The sequence below is a fragment of the Scardinius erythrophthalmus genome (assembly GCF_964197995.2).
Source record: "Scardinius erythrophthalmus genome assembly, chromosome: 9".
NCBI lineage: Eukaryota > Metazoa > Chordata > Actinopteri > Cypriniformes > Leuciscidae > Scardinius > Scardinius erythrophthalmus.
Genome location: NC_138229.1, coordinates 40,258,008 through 40,279,696, shown reverse-complemented (window position 1 = coordinate 40,279,696; position 21,689 = coordinate 40,258,008). Strand labels below are relative to the sequence as shown.

The 21,689-nt window shown below is 37.9% G+C and overlaps 1 protein-coding gene across 1 annotated transcript; it reads left to right on the top strand.

The window, feature by feature from the left end:
- Positions 1 to 792: 792 nt before the first annotated feature.
- On the top strand, positions 793 to 9,751 carry LOC308695373 (uncharacterized protein). Its single transcript, XM_081373493.1, has 2 exons — positions 793 to 830; positions 8,404 to 9,751. The coding sequence occupies exon 2, from the start codon at positions 8,409 to 8,411 to the stop codon at positions 9,567 to 9,569; it is 1,161 nt and encodes a 386-aa protein (XP_081229619.1). The 5' UTR covers positions 793 to 830; positions 8,404 to 8,408; the 3' UTR covers positions 9,570 to 9,751.
- The last annotated feature ends 11,938 nt before the right edge of the window (positions 9,752 to 21,689 follow it).

The window sequence follows — 21,689 nt, the reverse complement described above, 5'->3', positions numbered from 1 at the left end:
CTTGTATCAATTCTAATCTATGAAGGTTAGATAGTGTAATAGAGATTAGTTTCCGCCAGTAGAGGCGCTCGTGCAACCGAAGCACTGAAACACACCCGAGTGTATGAGAAGAAGAAGAGAAGTGAGCGAGGGAAGGGATTCAAGGGAACATAAACATGAGGAGTGGAACACAGCCGTTCATTCTGCTCTAAATCTGATGTGTTTCAGACGGTGAGTATATTCATTTGATCATTTATTAGGAGACATCTACATCCAACAGATTAGACGAGTCAGTTTTAGTGAATCACTTAGAAATGAACCGACTGGTGTTGTTGATTACTCCTGAAACGTAACGTTAAACTCGTTACTGACTGACTGTTTTTTACAGTTGGTGAATATTACAAATTGTTTTCATTTTACGTAAAGAAACCTGGTAAACAGTTTTTAATGCATGTGTATCATGCAATATAAAAAATCAGCTAGGAGGTTTTTGTGTTTTAACAATGTTTAGCTCACGAGTTATTGATCAGGGAAGTTGGAAACTGTGAATATGTTGCCTTTACCGAACTTCTAAACTGTTGTTTGAACAAAACACTTAAAGCTGGATAATTGAGAGTGATTGTAAGTGTGATGATCATCTGCTAAATGAGCAACAACGACCACAATTCACTCCTTCAGTGAGTGAAGCTCCCACAGCCGGTCATGAGAGTTTAATTGCTGGGAATATTCCCATCTTCCCATAGGAGAAGAAGAAGCAAGCAGGAGGAATTACTCCAGGATAACTATTGTAGAAATGGAGTTTGAGGAAGAACCCTGCAGAGTAAAATATGAAGAAACAGAGAAACAAATTGGTTGGTGCTTTTCTTCATTCTCTTTAATGACTGATGAGGAACATTAAAGATGAAAACTGACGTAGAACAATCTAAAACTAGATACTTGGGCTGCTCCCAACTAAAGGTTTTTCTAGTCAACTAGTAGTTGTTCATTTAAGCCATTAGTTGACTAAACGCATTTTTATTTCCATATAATAACTTAAAAATACCAGGGTGAAATATTGGAGGAGAGTGGGGCAAGATGAGCCACTTTTTACTTATGTGGTCCTCAAGATTCGGTATCTAAAGTAGCCTAATTTCACTATGTTTCCTATCATTTTAAATGATCAGAATACATATCTGACATAGGGTTCTTAAAATATAGCTTCTTATAAAAAAAAGTTCCTGTGGCTCAATTTACCCCGAGTAAGTGGGTAAGTTCCACCATATGGGTGTAAACTGACCATCTAACTGAATCTGAATAAATTTTAAAGATAATTTTACTCTTATAAAAACTAATTTAACAATCAAAATGTCCTTTTACAAATAGTTGTATTTCTTTTCTTAAAGCTAACTTAAACAACATAGAACCAACCAAATTAAGTTGAAATTTCAATATCTTTAATTGTTTGCATTTCTTAAACAATATGTTAAACACAAAAGTTGTAACCTTCCCAAAAAAAGACTAAACAGAGAGTTTGAGTAAAATTAAATAAAAACGGATTTAGAATGAATGAATGAATGTCACTGAAACGAATAAACATTCCTATCAAATACACTTAAACAAATAAAATAAAAATGAACCACTTGCGTAATATCACATTGAAATTAGAGACATTTGCATTACATCTGTTGCAGATGCTGTTGTGTCCCATGTATGGAGGACCAAACCTGCAGAAATTAAAAATGAATATATAAATATATAAACAAATAAATGTGATAATAGGAAAATAAATAAAGGACTTGATCAAATAAATATGATTCATTTTTAATTTCTGCAGGTTTGGTCCTTCATACCCATGTGTTTCTCCTTTTCACAGTCAGAAATAATGGGTGGTTCCAAAATATATGATCACATGACAATGAAAGTGTACGGTTGCCAAGATAAAGGGACTGGGTCATCTTGGCTCATCTTACCCCACTCTCCCCCTATGCCTCGCGCTCAAACGCACGTATAAAGCTTGCCGCAAAGCACTGGCAAAAGTAATGATTATGAATGTGTTGGAAAAAATTGAAAGGAGACGTTTTAATTGTAAACTAGTGTTTTCTGAGTTCAGCTGCAAAGATTAAGTTGACGATGCTGACTCGTCACCTCTGCAGTAGCATATAGTGAACGATATGGTGGATATATATATATTGAATATATATATATATCATGATTTTTATCATGATATTCATTTACCATTAATGGGGAATGACGTGCAGAGATGGAACGCGGCTGTTTGCGATCTTGCTGTGCTTATTCCATTCATTCGTGCATCATATCATCAAGGTTCAAATAATCTAAGTATACAGTACATATAGTGTATGATGCAGGGCTGCCAACTCTCAACTTTCAGCGCGAGACTCACGCACTTGACACTAATTACTACTAATTACTCCATAAACACGACTGAACAAGAAGTATGTTGAAAAATAAAGTACAACTTACCGAAATGTATATCCCTCATACGTAATATTGATCAATCAGTGTTTTTCAACCGTGGAAAGAGGTCAATAAAACAGCTGGAGAACAATGTGTTACATAATGTTACATTTATCTCAGGAAAGCCATTTAATGACCATATACTATAGCACGTTAGTTGGCTAGAAATATTAGCTATAGAGAGGAGTATTTATGGAGTAATATGGGCACTATATTACATATTTATTATATTTTTTATATATCGTTAAAATATTTTAACATTATTATAATATCTATTATAAATCACCATCACACATCTGCAGGTGATAAGAGCGTGAGAAAAAAGACCAAATAGGTAGGTCAATTTCAAGGTAGGTGACCATTTCATTTTTGAGTTTGAAAAGTTGCATATGCCCGATGAAGGTTGTGAGACCGAAACGTTGCTAATAAAATTTTTATACTTATTTGAAAGTATTGATAGTGTGCGGGAGTTCCTTGTTGTGCAACATTATTATAATAAAAACTGTATTATAATTAATTTGAGTTATTTTTATCCTTTAATAATATTACCAGCTGACAGGGTTCTCTGTATGTTTACAGCAGTAAGTGAGGTTTTTTTCTTTTGTCTGTACCTAATATTTATCCAAATGAATCGATATTGAAGCAAGATCGGATTCAAATCACAAATATTGAAATGAAATCGTGAAATATGTGTCAAGCAATAATAAAAACAATAGCCTACCAGTCATTGTACCATTTAAACATTGTAACATGTTGTCACTAAACTTCTGTTCCTTTACTAAATGTTTTGACAATCACAAAAATCACAACTTGTGATGCAAGTGTTTTTTTTATACCCCCCCAAATCCACCCACCCACCAACCAACCATAATTCTCACTCCAAGCTAAACTCAAAAGTTGGCAGCCCTGCTCTACAATGCGACTACATTTTTAGTCTGGGCAACTAATAATGTCTGTCATTAGCCATTGGCTAGTAAATTCTTAGATTTTACTCGCCAGTGTGTGTGTTAGAGACTTAGTATAAGTTTAGCATAGATATATTTTCATTCGCTGAATACTAACTGAGCGCTCTCCATCAAGCGATCTGTATTATTTCAATTCAGCTCAATGGATGCGCAGTGTACATATATTTGGCGTACCGCAAACTCCTGTTCCTTCCTGCGCTGTGTTCCCTCTCAGTCGGCCACGTTCAACGTCACGTCGAAAAGTACAGACGAATTGGGATCTTGGCTGAGAGCCCAATCACCTTCGAGTGTAAACTAAACGAGCCAATGGACATTGGCGTGCAAGATATGCATCTCGCGCAATGCACATTCAGCTTTTCACTTCGGAGCCAAGCGGTTCTTCTGTTGAAACTTGCACATTACGTCCGAAATTCTCGTCTGAAATTTTTACACGTTAAAAAATAAATACAACCTCACGTTGTGTCAATCACGTTTACACACTGGCTCCGAAACCTTCGTCCGTCAAAAAAAACAAAAAACTATTCGATTTTCTGCGTTTTCAAATACGAAAAAATGCATTCGAAAATTTCGGACTCGGTGTGTAAGGACCTTTAATCTCTGCAGCCGAAAACACTGAAAACATTACCAATAAATGATTAAAATGTTTTTTTCATGACACATTCATAACCATTACGTTTGCAGGTGCACTGTTGGAAGCTTTATGTTTGAATTTGTGCGCTGATTAGGCTATACATACACTCACCTAAATGATTATTAGGAACACCATACTAATACTGTGTTTGACCCCCTTACGCCTTCAGAACTGCCTTAATTCTACGTGGCATTGATTCAACAAGATGCTGAAAGCATTCTTTAGAAATGTTGGCCCATATTGATAGGATAGCATCTTGCAGTTGATGGAGATTTGTGGGATGCACACCCAGGGCACGAAGCTCCCGTTCCACCACATCCCAAAGATGCTCTATTGGGTTGAGATCTGGTGACTGTGGGGGCCATTTTAGTACAGTGAACTCATTGTCATGTTCAAGAAACCAATTTGAAATGATTCGAGCTTTGTGACATGGTGCATTATCCTGCTGGAAGTAGCCATCAGAGGATGGGTACATGGTGGTCATAAAGGGATGGACATGGCCAGAAACAATGCTCAGGTAGGCCGTGGCATTTAAACGATGCCCAATTGGCACTAAGGGGCCTAAAGTGTGCCAAGAAAACATCCCCCACACCATTACACCACCACCACCAGCCTGCACAGTGGTAACAAGGCATGATGGATCCATGTTCTCATTCTGTTTACGCCAAATTCTGACTCTACCATCTGAATGTCTCAACAGAAATCGAGACTCATCAGACCAGGCAACATTTTTCCAGTCTTCAACTGTCCAATTTTGGTTAACTCGTGCAAATTGTAGCCTCTTTTTCCTATTTGTAGTGGAGATGAGTGGTACCCGGTGGGGTCTTCTGCTGTTGTAGCCCATCCGCCTCAAGGTTGTGCGTGTTGTGGCTTCACAAATGCTTTGCTGCATACCTCGGTTGTAACGAGTGGTTATTTCAGTCAAAGTTGCTCTTCTATCAGCTTGAATCAGTCGGCCCATTCTCCTCTGACCTCTAGCATCAACAAGGCATTTTCGCCCACAGGACTGCCGCATACTGGATGTTTTTCCCTTTTCACACCATTCTTTGTAAACCCTAGAAATGGTTGTGCGTGAAAATCCCAGTAACTGAGCAGATTGTGAAATACTCAGACCGGCCCGTCTGGCACCAACAACCATGCCACGCTCAAAATTGCTTAAATCACCTTTCTTTCCCATTCTGACATTCAGTTTGGAGTTCAGGAGATTGTCTTGACCAGGACCACACCCCTAAATGCATTGAAGCAACTGCCATGTGATTGGTTGATTAGATAATTGCATTAATGAGAAATTGAACAGGTGTTCCTAATAATCCTTTAGGTGAGTGTATTTTATATAGGCAATCAAAGGCGCATTATTATGATTTATGGCTTATTAACCCCCTGGGGTTGAAGCTTGAATTCTATGCTTTTAAATGAGGTAATTTATATAAAAAACAAATATTCTCATCTTGTGAAATCTGTATTAAAAGAGAGCTATCCCAGTCGAGCTCATTAGAGCTAATTCAAAGGTAATGTGACTCCGCCCACGGAGAGCGCGTGCTATTCAAACGCAAACTACTGAGGCAATCCAAGCAAACCTGTGAACGCCCCCATCTCAGCTGGAGAAAACAAGTTTATTCAGATCATTGTAGCCTACGTGTTTACACCATCTGGCAGCGCTGTGAGAAATATTAATAATGGAAAATCTACCTCAGAGTGCGGGTATTGCAGGAGAGAGGATCCGAATATGTAGTAAGTTTTTTTTCCTTCTCAAGTTAATCGCGTTTCTGTGAATGAATGAACGGCAGCCGCAGAGATGCGCGCTGTTTATCACAGCTCGCAAAAAGACAGTTTAAATTTAAATTGCGTCTCTGTGTGAATGAATGATGATGTTTTAGCAAACTGTATTGCTATACTGAGTTGAGTAAAAATCGACAGAAATAGCCTATGTTGAAATAAAATGTAGGCTATTTGTATAAGCAACGTTTTAAACTGAAAATTAACATTTATATGCCCTAATATTTCATAAAAACAACGTTACAGTCAGGCGTTTCTGTTTGTGTATGAATGTTTCGGTTTTAGCAAACTGTATTGCTACACTCAGTAAATATCGACTAAAATATGTTGAAATAAAATGTATTTGTATAAGCAACGTATTAAACTGCAAATTAACATTTATATTTCTTATAATAAAAATGAAAGACCTATGTTACAGACATATGAAAGACAACATTTCGTTGATTAGTTTTGGATAGATTATACATTTTTACTGTAAAATATCTGCCACCTCAAATAAGCTTTTGTTTGCCAATATTTGCTTATGTTAAATATAATATGTTTTGTCAAAAATAAAGTTATCAAATAATCAATCAAATCCTTAACTTTGAAATATGTACGATAAAATATATACTTTAGTTTTTACAAAGAAAGATTACACTTGAATTGTTGTTGTAATTGTAACCTTTTTAATAAAAAAATATATTTACAAAGTAGATGTAAACAAACTATTAAAAGGTAAATATAAGCCCTTTCTTTAAATAACTTTTATTGTGTTTTATTATTGACAAATTTGGGGAGAAGATAAATATTCTTGTGGCTCAGTGACTCACCTGAATGAATGGCTAATTAAGTATGCAGGCCTCATTGTCTCTTCAGGTGTGAACCACTACATATACATGACCGTTGACGCCCACTCCGCATATGGCCTTTCCAAACAGAAAGTGCTTTGCAAAATTCCAATCAATGTATTGTGTTATGTGAATGATAAGGCAGGGTGATTTTCACTTTATTTTGAAGAAAAAACACTAGGCGATGACATCTTTTAGACAAAAGTCTTATTGGCACATATTTAGAATGTGTTTTATGGCCTAATTTCAGAAACTTTAGTTTTTAGTTTTTTCAATAACCATGCATAAACATAGGGCTGGGCGATATGGAGCAAAAAATATATCTCGATATATTTTGCTATATCTCGATATACGATATATATCTCGATATCTTTACAGGAAAAATAACCCCCCAAAAACTACTGCAAAAACAAATATGCCAAATACCACAGTCTTTTTTTATTGAAGTGCAAATTGGTAGGCTGTTCATGTAGGAACAAAGTGCTTCTGCAACATAAAAAAAAAAAAAAATCCCTGTATACAAAAATAATAATTTAACTGTAAAATAAAGGAAGAAATAATACATATTGCACTATTTTTAATAAACCTGTATAGAAATATCATTACTAATTTTGGCAAATAAATAAAAAAAATGCCATATATCCCCCAAAAACTGCACAACTGTAGAGTAAAACATTAATTAAAAAAAAGTGATAAAAATGCATCTAAAAATTGACATGATTGTTACAAAATCACACTGTCTGGGGCCTCTGGGGAACTCAGAACAACTGCTAGCATAAAGTTTAAGGTAAAAATAACTGCCATTAAATTATAGTATCTGACTACTATGCAATTAGATAAACTGTTCATTCATTACATCACTTTACCTCTGTCTTTATCCACCTTTATCTTCTTCTCTTCTTTTCGACAATGTATATAGCAGAATAGGTAACTTAGGCTAATGCTAATTTATAATGTGTCATGTAAATTCGGCCATCCGTCACAATCAGGAAACTTTGAACGTGTCTAGAGCTGGCGCGAGCTGCCAGGCCCGTTTCTAGGGGAGCATGTTAAGTGTGAGTGTGTTAAGCGCCCTCAAACAAAAGCAATGCGGCGAGAGGCGACGCTACACAAAAAAATACCAACAACAACTGATCGCGCGCGCGCGCTGTTTCTGACGCACTTCAAGCACTCGCTGGGCGGGGAAAGATTGATGTGCCTGACCGGACTCGGGGGACTTGAATGAGACAACACGCGAGGGCGGGGGCGAGCACAGCACAGAGAAGGCAAACAAGCAAATTGGCGAAATCAGAATTAAATATAAACAATATATCGATATATACGATATGTCAAAATCCATATCGAGTTTAAAAAATATCTCGATATATCGTAAATATCGAGATATCGCCCACCCCTACATAAACATTATTCTCTCAAAAATGCAGACATGTACATTCTTGTTGCTCACATTTCATGGTAGCCCTGTTTGTGCTAAATAGTGTGCAATTTTTTTTTGCCATTAACATGTTTATAAGCAACTGAAAAAAGCAAAAATATCAGGGCATGTCAGAACATCTCAAGGACCCCAAAAACACCTTAGACCCCAGAGGGTTAATATAAACATGCGATTAGTCTAATGGCTTAAAGGAACTACTAGTCGACTACAAAAATCTTTAGTCGAGGGCAGCCCTACTCAAGTAGTAAACTAGATTTGTGCTAATAATAAACTTTATTTCTTTGTTTCTCATTTGTCCTTTTTTATTTTTATTTAATATGTTGATTTTAGACCTGATGGAAGTGAATGAAGACAAACAGCATCATTCAACAAATGAAGATGGAAAACTGACATATAAAAATGAAGATAAACAACATCCATTTGAAAAACCTCATCATTTCAAAAATGAAGATGGAAATGCAGTCATTTCAAAGACTGAAGAGAATTTCTCACAGAAAAAAGCTGGAAAATCTGGTGCCAAAGGATTTTTCACCTGCTCAGAGTGTGGATTGTTTTACGTGCATGAATCAGACCTTAAGAAACACATGAGAATTCACACTGGAAAAAATCTGGTCACATGCATTCACTGTGGAAAGAGTTTCACATATAAATCAGAGCTTAAGAGACACATGAGAATTCACACGGGAGAGAATCCAGTCTCCTGTTCTGAGTGTGGAAAGAGTTTCATACATAAAGGACACCTAAATGTGCACATGAGAGTTCACACTGGAGAGAGGCCTTATACATGCTCTCAGTGTGGAAAGAGTTTCAGTCGCAAAGAGGACTTAAATGTGCACATGAGAGTTCACACTGGAGAAAAACCGTTCACATGCACACAGTGTGGAAAGAGTTACACATCCAAAAACGTTCTCACCACTCATCTGCGCCGTCACTCTGATGTGAGATCATTCAGCTGCGATCAGTGTGATAAAACATTTGTTTTGGCATCAGGCTTAAAAACGCACCTTAAAACTCATACTGGTGTAAAGCCTCACTTTTGTTCTTTATGTGGAAAGAGTTTTACACGACTGCACAATTTAAAAGAGCATGAGCGTATTCATACTGGTGCAAGACCTCATGTTTGCTCTGACTGTGGGAAGACCTACACTTCATTCGGTTCCTTAAAAGTACACCTGAGAGTTCATACTGGAGAGAAACCGTACAAGTGCTCACACTGTGGAAAGAGTTTCTCTCGGTCAGAATCCTTAAAAATTCACGAGAGAGTTCATACTGGAGAGAAGCCACATCAGTGCTCTTCATGTGGAAGGAGTTTCACTCGGTCAGAATCCTTGAAAATTCATGAGAGAGTTGTTCATACTGGAGAGAAACCATACCAGTGCTCTTCATGTGGGAGGTGGTTCACCAGATTATTTAGTCTACAGACTCATAAGAAAAAACGTTGCCCAAAGATGTCTAATGAGCAAATGTTAATGTTCAGATCCATCACCCGCAAATAATACATTTACAAGTAAATAATTTAACATTCCGATTAATCATTAATGTTGGATAATTTGCTAAAATTAGTAGTGAAGTTTTATTGTTTGACAAGGGGAACTGATGCGGAAGGTTAAAGGAACACTCCGACTTTTTGGGACTTTAGCTTATTCACAGTATCCCCCAGAGTTAGATAAGTCCATACATACCTTTTTCATTTCTGTGCGTTCTGTAAGTGTTATTTGACGCACCCACCGCTAGCCTAGCTTAGCACAAAGACTGGATGTAAATGGATAATGGTAGCATACTAATCCCAATAAGTGACAAAATAATGCAAACATTTTCCTATTTACATGTTGTGATCTGTATAGTCACAGCATGTACAAATAACAAGGCTATATGAGACAGAGACCATTTTTAATCGTATAAATACTGGGAACCAGGCCTGGAGTGGGTAATCGGGAGAATTCCCGGTGGGCCGCTTCACTTTTAGGAAAGGTTTTTTTTTTTGTTTTTTTTTTTCATATTTCAATGTCACGTTAGTTACATAGGCTACAAACGTTCCGCATTCTGACACCGCAGCGCGCAGCCTCTGCATGGGTTGTACCATGTGAGGGAGTTCTCCCCTCCCCTCCTATAGAGTTGGTTGGGTCCATAGTCCGTCTTTTCCAAAACGTTTTCTCAGGTAGGCTTACCGCGGCACCACCAGCGCCTACCGATAGCTGGGCCGGCCCTACCGTAACGCATCAGGGTGGATGGATGGGAGGAAGAGGCCAGGAGGTATGGAAGCTTTGTTTCCGCCACAGAATAAAACATTTTAAAAGATAATTGCGACTTTTTATCTCACAATTGCGAGTTTACATCTCGCAATTCTGACTTTATTTCTCAGAATTGCGAGATATAAAGTCAGAATTTCATAATATAAAGTCGCAATTGCGTGTTATAAAAGTCAGAATTGCGAGATATAAAGTCAAAATTGCGTGAAATAAAGTCGCAGTTGCGTGATATAAAATCAGAATGAGAGATATAAAGTCAGAATTGCGTGATATAAAGTCGCAATTGTGTGTTATAAAGTCAGAATTGCGAGATATAAATTCAGAATTGTGTGAAAAAGTCGCAATTGCTTCTTATAAAGTCAGAATTGCAAGATATAAAGTCGCAATTGCTTATAAAGTCAGAACTGCAAGATATATAGTCAGAATTGTGTGATATAAAGTCGCAATTGCTTCTTATAAAGTCAGAACTGCGTGAAATAAAGTTGCAGTTGCTTATAAAGTCAGAACAGCAAGATATAGAGTCAGAATTGTGATATAAAGTCGCGTTATAAAGTCAGAATAGCGAAATATAAAGTCAGAATTGTGTGAAATAAAGTTGCAATTGCTTATAAAGTCTAAGTGAATTATTATTTAACCTTTACATTATTTGTTATTAATACAAACTACACAATAGTAAGAGCTGAACTGTTGCTTCATTTATCCAATTTAGAAAAAGTGCTAATTTGGAATTCCACCATGGAAAAAGTGGGCCGGTCTTGGGCCTGAAACTCCCGGGCTGAAAAGTGGCCCCACTCCGGCCCTGCTGGGAACTATATTCTCACTAGGCGTAGGAGCACAGCTAACGTTACTTGGGCGGAGTGGCTACTTGGGCGGAGTGATTAGCGCAGCACACGAGACGCCCTGTGGTGAGGAGCAGAGAGTTCGCTCAGAGTTGGAGTAATAGAGTCAGCAATTACTAGATAGTAAATTTATAGTTTACAATCATGGGTGTTAGCTGTATTGTAAAGAGCTGCGACAATAAACAGGGGAGACAAGGTAATACTATGATGTTTCATAGAATTCCAACCAAAAACGCTGACCTGATGAATCAATGGCTACTTGTTCTGGGTATAGATCCAAACACACCTGTAAACAGCATCAAGAAGTATTTCGTTTGCTCTGAACATTTTACTATAGACGACTATTTTGAAAAAATGCAAGTTGCCACACGGACCATGAAACGTGTGCTAAAGGATACAGCCATCCCATCGATAATAAAGACAGGACAAATTGGATCACCTGTTGCTGCGGTAAGTGTTCCGTTATGTTTTGAGATGATTAACATTAGCCATACTGTAACAGTGCCATGCTAATGTAATGTAACCTTAGTAGTGACACTATTACGTGAATAGGGGCTCCGTGTATCCCCTTTATTGTTATTATTGTGTTGTCATGACCACACTGTAGGCAATGGCTATACTACAATTTCATTGAACTATGAATGATCATTATAACAAAATCACTTACTTGGTGGACAGCTGACCATTAGGTTCACTCGGCATGGGGCGTTTCTTCCAGTTGGTCTTGTCACAATGGGAAAAAAAAACGACAACTGCTGGGTGTATTAGGGCAGAGAAGTCTTCCGTGGTAGTGACGCAAATATTTTGATTGTCATCGAGCCTTGACATTGATGGCAATACCCGGTCCCATTCATTACAACAAAGGCACTCGGTTTCTGTCGGCATAGGTTGGCATGTTCCACATTTACACCACCAGTCCGTGTTCGTTCTGATTCTCCCTTCGACATCAATCTGTTCGGCATCTTGTCTTACAGCTTCCAAAGTTTGTAACTCCTCGTCTGTGTATTCTGGCTCAAAACCATATGGTTCTGGATCTTGGTTTGATACACAGTAAAATTCCTCTGACAATTCCTCAAAGTCAGCCATGATCACGAGTCACGTCTAGCTAGTTAGTCACGTTTGTTTTGTTTACAGAACCATCAACAGGGCGTCTCGTGTGCTGCGCTAATCACTCTGCCCAAGTAGCCACTCCGCCCAAGTAACGTTAGCTGTGCTCCTACGCCTAGTGAGAATATAGTTCCCAGTATTTATACGATTAAAAATGGTCTCTGTCTCATATAGCCTTGTTATTTGTACACGCTGTGACTATACAGATCACAACATGTAAATAGGAAAATGTTTGCATTATTTTGTCACTTATTGGGATTAGTATGCTACCATTATCCATTTACATCCAGTCTTTGTGCTAAGCTAGGCTAGCGGTGGGTGCGTCAAATAACACTTACAGAACGCACAGAAATGAAAAAGGTATGTATGGACTTATCTAACTCTGGGGGATACTGTGAATAAGCTAAAGTCCCAAAAAGTCGGAGTGTTCCTTTAAAATAATAGTTTAGAAATAGATGCCATATATTTGTGTTGCCATAAAATGATTTGTGAAGGTATGTTTTGTTTCTTTGTGGAGTCCAATTATTTTCATTAATTGTGCATATTAGGCATTTGTGTAAAAGTAGCAGCAATAGTCTTATTAAATCATAATCCATATTTTAAACAACTTGTTTTAGCTGTTCAGATGGGATGCATTAAGATATTGAAAACTTTTTTGCATTGAAATCACTCTGCACAACGTGAAAATATGAGAAATAAATATACAGTATATATATATAAAATATATATACACACACACACACACACACAGTATTAAGAAATGCAACTTGCATCTCTGTTACGCAAGGAGAAAGCTATACATCTGTTCAGAGATGCTGCTGAGTTTTTTGGGCCCGAGCTCATCTGAGCTGGTCTAAAAGACAGTGGAAATGTGTGCTGTGGTCAGATGAGTCCATGTTTCAGCTTGTTTTGAGAAAAAAAAAAAACGGACATTGAGTTCTCAGTGCCAAAGATGAAAGGGACCATCCAGACTTTCATCAGCGACAGGTGTAAAAGCAAACACCTGTCATAATATGGGGGTGCATCAGTGCAAACGGCATTGGTGACTTGCATTTGTGTGAAGATACCATTGATATACAGGCTTATATTTGGATTGTACAGAGACATAAACTGCCATCAAGATGCCATCCTGGGAAGCAAGACAATGCCAGGCCTCATTCTGCACGTGCTACAACAGAGTGTTTTCGTAGACACGCTACACCGTAGAGTGGATGTGCCTGACTCCCTGCCTGCCAGATCTGTCTCCTATTGAAAATGTATGGCCCATCATGAAAAGGAGAATCATGCAACGACGACCACGGACTGTTGAGTAGATGTCGTATATCAAGCGAGATCGTGTAAAAATTACACTTGCAAAACAGCAACAATTAGTATCCTCTATTCCCAAGTGATTAAAAAGTGTAATTAAAAGGAACGGTGATGTGACATACCTCTGTCCCATTTTTTGGGAGTGTGTTGCAGATTATTTTCCCTTCTGCTGGCCTCCGTTACAGACGAAGAGCTGATCTAAGGTCCTGAAGCTTTGCGTTCTGTCCACGTAAACCACAGAGAGCGGATGGGACAGAGAAAAGCTAGGGCTGGGTCTGCCTCCTCCGATGGCAGCGCTTGCAGGTTCACTACCTGGTACTGAAGGGAGTGGTTGGAACCTTAGGCACATATCCAAGCCGGGGTCTCAGGACAACGTGAGAGATGGCCGGCCCGAATTCTAGGCACGTTTCATCGACCAAAAATGCTTGCAGGTCCCCTACCCTCTTGATTGAAGCTAGAGCAGTCAGAAGCACTGTTTTAGTAACATGATCTTTAATAGATGACTGCAATGGTTCAAGGGGAGGTCTCTGCAGTGCGCTGAGCACCAGAGACAGGTCCCAAGAGGGTATAGAGGGGGGCGAGGCGGATTCAATCTCCTCGCTCCCCTCAGGAATATCTTACTAAAAATCTATTGAACCAATTATTTTAGATTTAGATAAACAAAAAATAAATAAAAACACCTTACATTTTCAAGAGAGTTGAAGAAGTAGCTCCTGACATATAGATGTCCATACAATGTATGAATGGGTTCACAAAAATGCAGTAAGTTAAATACAAAAGATCCCAGAGTGTTTTCCTGAAGCGCCTCTCACACCAGCGTTTGACAGTCTCTGAGTCAGAGTGGTGTATTCAGTGATCAGGATGAGACATTGGTAATGTTTTGTTAGTGCTAAAATTATTTCAAAATGTAATCTTAAAATATTAAATTATAACTTTTAAAAATAAAAGATTGCTTAAATTCAATTAATTAATTAATAAAAACATATTCTACATCGATGGTAAGTGGAAAAACTTGACTCGAACAAAGTATATTTAAGTAAGATAAAGATGTTTTAAATTAAATGAATTATTAAAAGTCTTAATAAAAACAAATATTCTACATCGATGGTCTGTGGAAAACCATGACTTGAACTTAAAAGTATATTTTTTATTTATCAGGGGTATGTAAAATAATTCGAAATTTGAAGCGTCACAAGTCTTCTCCCACATGTGAAATGCTCAATAATTCCTTAAGTTGTATCTGTGAGAAAATTACCACATAGGCCTATCTTCAGAAAGAGAGAGAGAGCAACAATGAAAACATTTAGAAACTGTGAACCCTCAGGCTGTCCCCATTGATAGGCTGCTTACAAGGTCCTTACGATCAGCGCAGCGTCTTCTGAGAAAGAAGTTCCTTGACAATTATTAATGATAGCTTCAGGATATAGGGTGACAGACCTGGGACCTCATTTATAAACGTTGCGTACGCACAAAAGAAGGCGTACGCCACTCTCTACGCAATAATTGGTATTTATAAAAAGCAAACTTGACGGGAAAATGTGCGGTCCTTCACGCAAACTCTGACCCAGGCGTACGCACAAAAACGGGTGAAATGAGAAATGGCGACACCGTCGGCAGATGGAAGAAACACTTGAAAGTGTGTGAAAAACTGTAGACCGTTGTGTAAAAGAAATGGCAATACTGCCTCTCATAAATAACATGAAGACTTCACAAAGCAAGTATTACAATTAACAGCCTACACAAACACCCGTTTGATCGATCTGCAGTGTAAAACAAACAAAAACAAACGAAGATTACAACAGAAATGCAAATTAACACATATTTGCAAAAAGAAAAGTGAAATAGAAATAAAAAGCCGGTGCATCTGGCGCGTCAGTGTCCACCTAAAGTATAATTGTTATTAAACAATGTCTGTTCAAAAACTTTAGATTGTTGAAAATTTTAAAGGAAAACTGGGCTTAGTTGTCTTAAATCACATTTATATGAAAAGATTCAATCAGCATTTTTGTTGGGTTTCAATTTGTATGGGGGGCTTTCCACAGCCACAATGATTTTTGTACTGTAACTGCATATGCTATCCCGTACACCTAAACACGACCATCACAGAAAACTACATTTTTACATTTTCAAAAATAAAAAAAATAATTTAATTTATTATTTTTTTTTATTAATCTAAGCTGTTTTGCACACACACACACATTACGTGTTTTGCTATACTTATGAGGACCATGACCCAATAGCATGTTGTGAGGACCCCCCTTTCTGCTGACACTAAGAGGATAAAAATAATAAGAAATAAGAAAATCCCACTAGAGGGGTGTAGAAAGCCAGAAAATCACATCAAATGTTTACACACCTGGGCCCGTATGTATAAAGCCGCTCAGAGTAAATTTTTTGTCTTAAGTGTGTCAAAATTCTAAGAATGACGTCATTTTACTCTTATTCTTATTCTTAAGAATAAGTGTGATTCATAAAGGTTCCTAAGTGTTAGGACTAGGTCTCAGCTCCTAAATTATTTAAGAGAGCTGGAGAGGTCTCCTAACCAGTTAGGAGTAACAAGATGGCAGCAGAGAGGAGGAGGCCGCGCAGTTTCCAACAACGTAAGAATGTGTTGGAATTATATGATGACAGAGAGTTGATCAAACGATACAGGCTTGATCGTCAGGGTATTCTTTTTGTTACTGACCTAGTCAGAAATTCAATAACTTCTCCCACTGTAAGAAACAATGCTTTAACTGCAGAAATGAAAGTTGTAATGACTCTGCGTTTCTTGGCGACTGGAAAAATGCAGCAATGCACCAGTGATGACTTAGGGCCATCACAGTCCACAGTTAGCAGGGTCTTAAATACCACTGTTGCTGCTCTAACCACACCAGACATAGTAAGGCAGTTCATTGACTTCCCAACTGACCTTCAAACTATACGGCAAAAGCAAGCAGATTTTATGAGGATTGCAGGTTTCCCTGGAGTTGTTGGAACCATCGATGGCACCCATGTACGCATCATTGCTCCAACTGTAAATGAGGAGACATACATCAATCGAAAAGGATTCCACAGCATCAATGTTCAAGTCGTATTTGATGCCAATTACAAGATCCTTGATCTTGTGCCAAAATGGCCAGGGTCAACACATGATGCTCGGGTTCTTTCCCAGAGTGGCCTCACTGGGTTATTCGAACAAAATTATGTTCGCCCTGGATGTCATCTGCTGGGAGACTCGGGTTACCCTTTAAAACACTGGCTTCTCACCCCTTACAGAAGACCTCAAGGAGAACAGCAGCTCAATTATAACAGGTACTGTACTGGACTGAACTGTAGACAAGATACCAATTTTGTTCAATGAGTGCATTCTTCACTTATCTGACCTATGTTCTTTTATTGTTTTTGCGTCATGAAGAGCACACAAAGTAACAAGAGCCGTGGTGGAGAGAGGAATTGGACAGCTGAAAAGAAGATTCCATGTCCTTCATGGAGAGATTAGACATTCACCTGAGCGTGCTTGTCGCATTATTATGGCTTGTGGCATTTTGCACAATATTTGCAAAGCTCGTAACCTCCCATTGCTTGATGATGATGATGATGACGATGAAAATGACGATCATGGTGATGATGACAGTGATCATGATTATGATGAGAATGATGACAATACCACCGAACACACATTACAAAGCATTTCGGGGAGAGCATCATTCAGGGACTGCTTTGCTAACTCACATTTTGGGTAAGCAAACTTGTAGACAATAAGTAACAACGAACTAATTTTTCCTTACACAATTTTATTACACAAAGCATATGTACAATCATTGAGTATTCTTAATTCTTTTCAGTTTTAGTGAGTAATATTCATTTTGAATTTCCAGCAACTTAATTTGCAATTTGAGCTTTTTTCTTTTAAGGGACTCAATGTCGTCCTCAGTGGCTGTGCCCTGTGCAAATCCAGTGTCTTGTGAGGCAGAAGGCTCATCTGGAGGACACAGGGAGATGTCCTGAGATGATACAGGAGAAGATGCACCGGCTCCAGAATTATCCACACTACATTCACATGCAGAAAATATTAAACAGTGCAAACATGTTTATTCAATTCAATGTGGTGATTGAAATACTATCAATTTATTAAAAAGGCACATTACATGCATACATTATTACATGCATAATTTTCTTCTTACCATCTTTGTAACTCCTTCAGTTTAAGAAGTGCAGGGTCTGGGGCATCTGGAATGCCACAAATAGAGGGATTGGCCGTTCCAAGTATCTCCTCTACTATTTCGCCAATCTCAGACAGAGGTTTACATGGAGGGCCCCCACCTGTTTGACAAGAACTCAGCTGCTGACCACATGGAGACAATCATTTAATATAAAATGGTTTAATAAGCTAAAATAAAATGTACCTGTGGCTCGCATGCTTTCTTTATATGCTGCAATTTCCTTGCGTGTTGTTGCCAACACATTGTACCACCTTTTCTCACAATCCTCTGCTGAACGTCTTGTCCGAGGAAATGCTGCATTTACTGTCAGTACAATCTGTTGCCATGCGTTTTTTTTTTCTTTGCTTGTTAAAGTCGGACTGAATTTTCCTCTTATCACGTCCTTCCATTTAAGGACTGACTGCACTAGAAGAAGATTTTCTTCCTTGGACCAGTTTGGTTTTCTTTTTGCATCCATTTTTTAACAATTTGCAACTTTTGTCTTTCCTTTATATACAGCTGTGAGTGCAATTTTGAATTATGTGATTCATCAGCTTAATTACTTAAATAGCATCACATTTGTCCATTTAATTAATGTGTTGAAACTCTATTAAAATTGTGTGAAATAAATGCATGTACTTATTTGTAATTTTTTTGCACAAAGCAAAAACGAATTGTTCTAAATAAATTGAAATATTGAAATAATTGTTATGTCTTAATTAAAGAATGAATTAATTGTGTCATGCTGCTGTGACCTCACCCTTGCAGGCTCACTATTGGCTGATTCAGAGGTTCAGGGCGGACATTTTGGGTTCACAGCATTGTAGTCCTTAGTTCACAGCACTTAAGTCCCACTTCAGTCAGCACTTAAGAATCGGTCTTATACTTTACTGAAAGTTGCTTTTAGCTGCTTTATAAAAGTCTCCTACTCTTAGAAAAGTCATACTCTTTACTAAGTATTTTCTGACACTTAAGTCAAAGCTTAAGACTATTCTTAAGAGCATTTCTTAGAAGTTTTATACATACGGGCCCTGATGTTCACACAACTAGTGAAGTTGGTGGGTGTTGTGAGGACCAGATGGTTGCTAGGCAGATTTAAGATCACATTAACTGCTTTTGGGCAGTACTTTTTAAGTTATCATAGGTGCTGGTCCTATTAGACCAAAGAACATTTTTACTATATTTAAGTGAAGGTTATTAAACTCTTATGTCTGGTTATATTATTCCTTGTATATTTATGTACTTTATAGTTTTTCATTTACTTGTTATGTCTTAAGCTGCAGGCAACACTACAGTAGTGTTGGAAGTATCTACCAACAATTTAAATTTTAGTATGCAGTGATCATCAGTGTATGACAAATGATTATTTAAAATGATTATTTTTTGATTTGATAAATTCATAGCTAGACATATTCATAACTCCCATACATTTTAGCCCACGATAAGTATGGCTGACACAGAAAGTATTGTCCATGCATTTGTCATGTCTCGCCTCGATTACTGTAATGCTCTGTACCCGTTGTTAGTATTACACACTAGACTAGACCCTGACAACATGTACCTCTCAAACAGTTGAAGAAACAGGGTAGTTGTGTTAGAAAGTCAGACTTGTAACCTGAAGGTCGCAGGTTTGAGTCTCAGTATCAACAGGAAATGTAGAGAATGAATGAACAGCGCTCTCTTTCACTCTTATACCAAACCCCCAATCGCTGCCCAGGTAGTAATAATAGTAGTAATAAAGTAGTAACATGAGCAGTAGTATCAGTGGAGGCAGTAGTAGTATTTTTAGCATTAGTAGCAGTAATAATGGTACTAGCTTTTGCAAAAGAAGTAGGAACAGTATGGCGTTATTTTCCTGTCAAATGTTGAGAGCGCATTATTGTAGCGCGAAAGTACATTAATATAATGCTCGCGCGCGGAATATAATGTGATACACGCTGCTCTTGTAAGAATTTTCTCTGGGCTCGCTCAGAGAATATGCCTGCACTTAAAACGTGTTCAGTGCAATCGCGAATCTCTCCTCTTCGCTTAAAGTAAGCGTGTATGTGCTTAGATTGTGTCCCGTGCGTTCGCGCACGCATAAGTACTCTTCGATTTCTTTCTCTTTGCTCTTGGCATAAATGCTGTCAAAACGGCAACAACCAATCAGAAATAGGCTTCAACGACTGACCAATGAAAACGCGACATCGTACATGGAATCTTATTGGTTGATATTGAACCGCACATGGAATAAGTTCACTTAAGTTCAATCAAGACGAGATGGATCCGCCGAATCGACGATCTCAGGTAACCAGTTTTATTTGTTTTGATGTTAAATATGTCAAATGTATCTTAGAAATGTCTGGGAAGAGGGCGATTGGATTATTTTACATATAAATGACCTAGACTGTCAACCACATTGTTCACACTACAGGTGCCATGCCCATTGAAAGTGAGATTTTTGAGCCAAATAGATTTGAAAGCCAATTCCAAAAGGCAAAAATAATATTTTACGTCTGATAATTAACACATTGTCTCGTGCAATCACACCAGTGATTAAACATTAAGTACATAGCGAGATCAACTGCTAAATTCAAATCTAAACAAAGATTTGGGGGGAATCTAAGATAAGGGGGCAAAATGCCCCAGTAAAATTATGCTTTATCTATTATGGCTGTCACGAATGAAGTGATGTGAAATTAATGAAAAGTGTCATCTGCAATAGATTTTCTTTATCGCGGATTGCAGCGTTGAGTGTTATAATCAATCATGCACTTTCTGTTGAGCTTAACGGCATTTTGATTAACGTTACTCACCACAGAGAACACTGGAGTTGTTTTACTAAATTAATGGTCTTTTTCTTTCTTTCTTTCTTTCTTTCTTTCTTTCTTTATTTTATAAATTATTAATCAGCAATAAATATCTATGACTATGTATAGTATAAGCAGTATGGAAGATGGAATGGATGGATTGATGTTTATTAAAGACAAAATCTGCCATCAAGTTTAATAATTACTAATTTGTAATTTGTTTTTCAGATGACAGTAGGGGGGAGCAGGGGTGAAAGTACCATTTTTCAGAAAAACATAATTTGAAAAGATGCTGTTTTAGACAGAGATATATTTTGCTGTGGTCAGTCACTCACAAGTGTGGTCTATCAGTACCAGGTGGTATTTTGTAAAAATGTAGAAGGACTTCAGTATAATTTCACTTTGACCTTGAGACTGCTCATGTTACTTTCGACCCCGTCAGTTGGGACGAAAGTAACACACAGGTGGGTCAAAAGTAACAACAATATTCACCTTATTCCGCCCCGCCCACTTTTACTTCTGTCCAGTACTTCCGTTGTAAACCAACTTCCGGTTTAGCGGACCCTCATTCAATTTCGAGGAGAACTGCAGAGAAGTCTCACTGATAAAATGTCACATAAGATAAGCTAATTTGTGCCAAATGTGCTATGTACGTGTGTACCAACAGCACAGCAATGCACTGTTTCTCGGGGTAATTTTTAAACGACTTTTAGGTGTTTATATGACCCGTCTGCCTGTCTGATCGCAGCCCGGCCGATGTGTAGTGTTTAGCCTACATTAGCCACAAACATCTAATGTTGTAATGGTCTCACTACAAGACACATACACATGCTATACCTTGTTTGAAAGCTATGGTCCTCTAGAATTCAGTCGCTGGATTTATTTTACAGCCATTACTTGTGTTAGAGATTAAACCATAAGAAATTGCAGCTAGCAGTTAGCTAAGCTAACGTTACCCTCTTGTTCATCTAGTTGAGGCTCTACTTTCTTTCTACACCAGTTCGTGGCTATTTTTTTCTCATCTGTTGACTATACACTGCAAATGTATCTGGTGATTAAGCAAACAAACTGTGGTGTAATAATGTTTCAAACTTTACATGTAGTAGTGTTTGTGCACATCTTCATAACTAAGTAATAGCT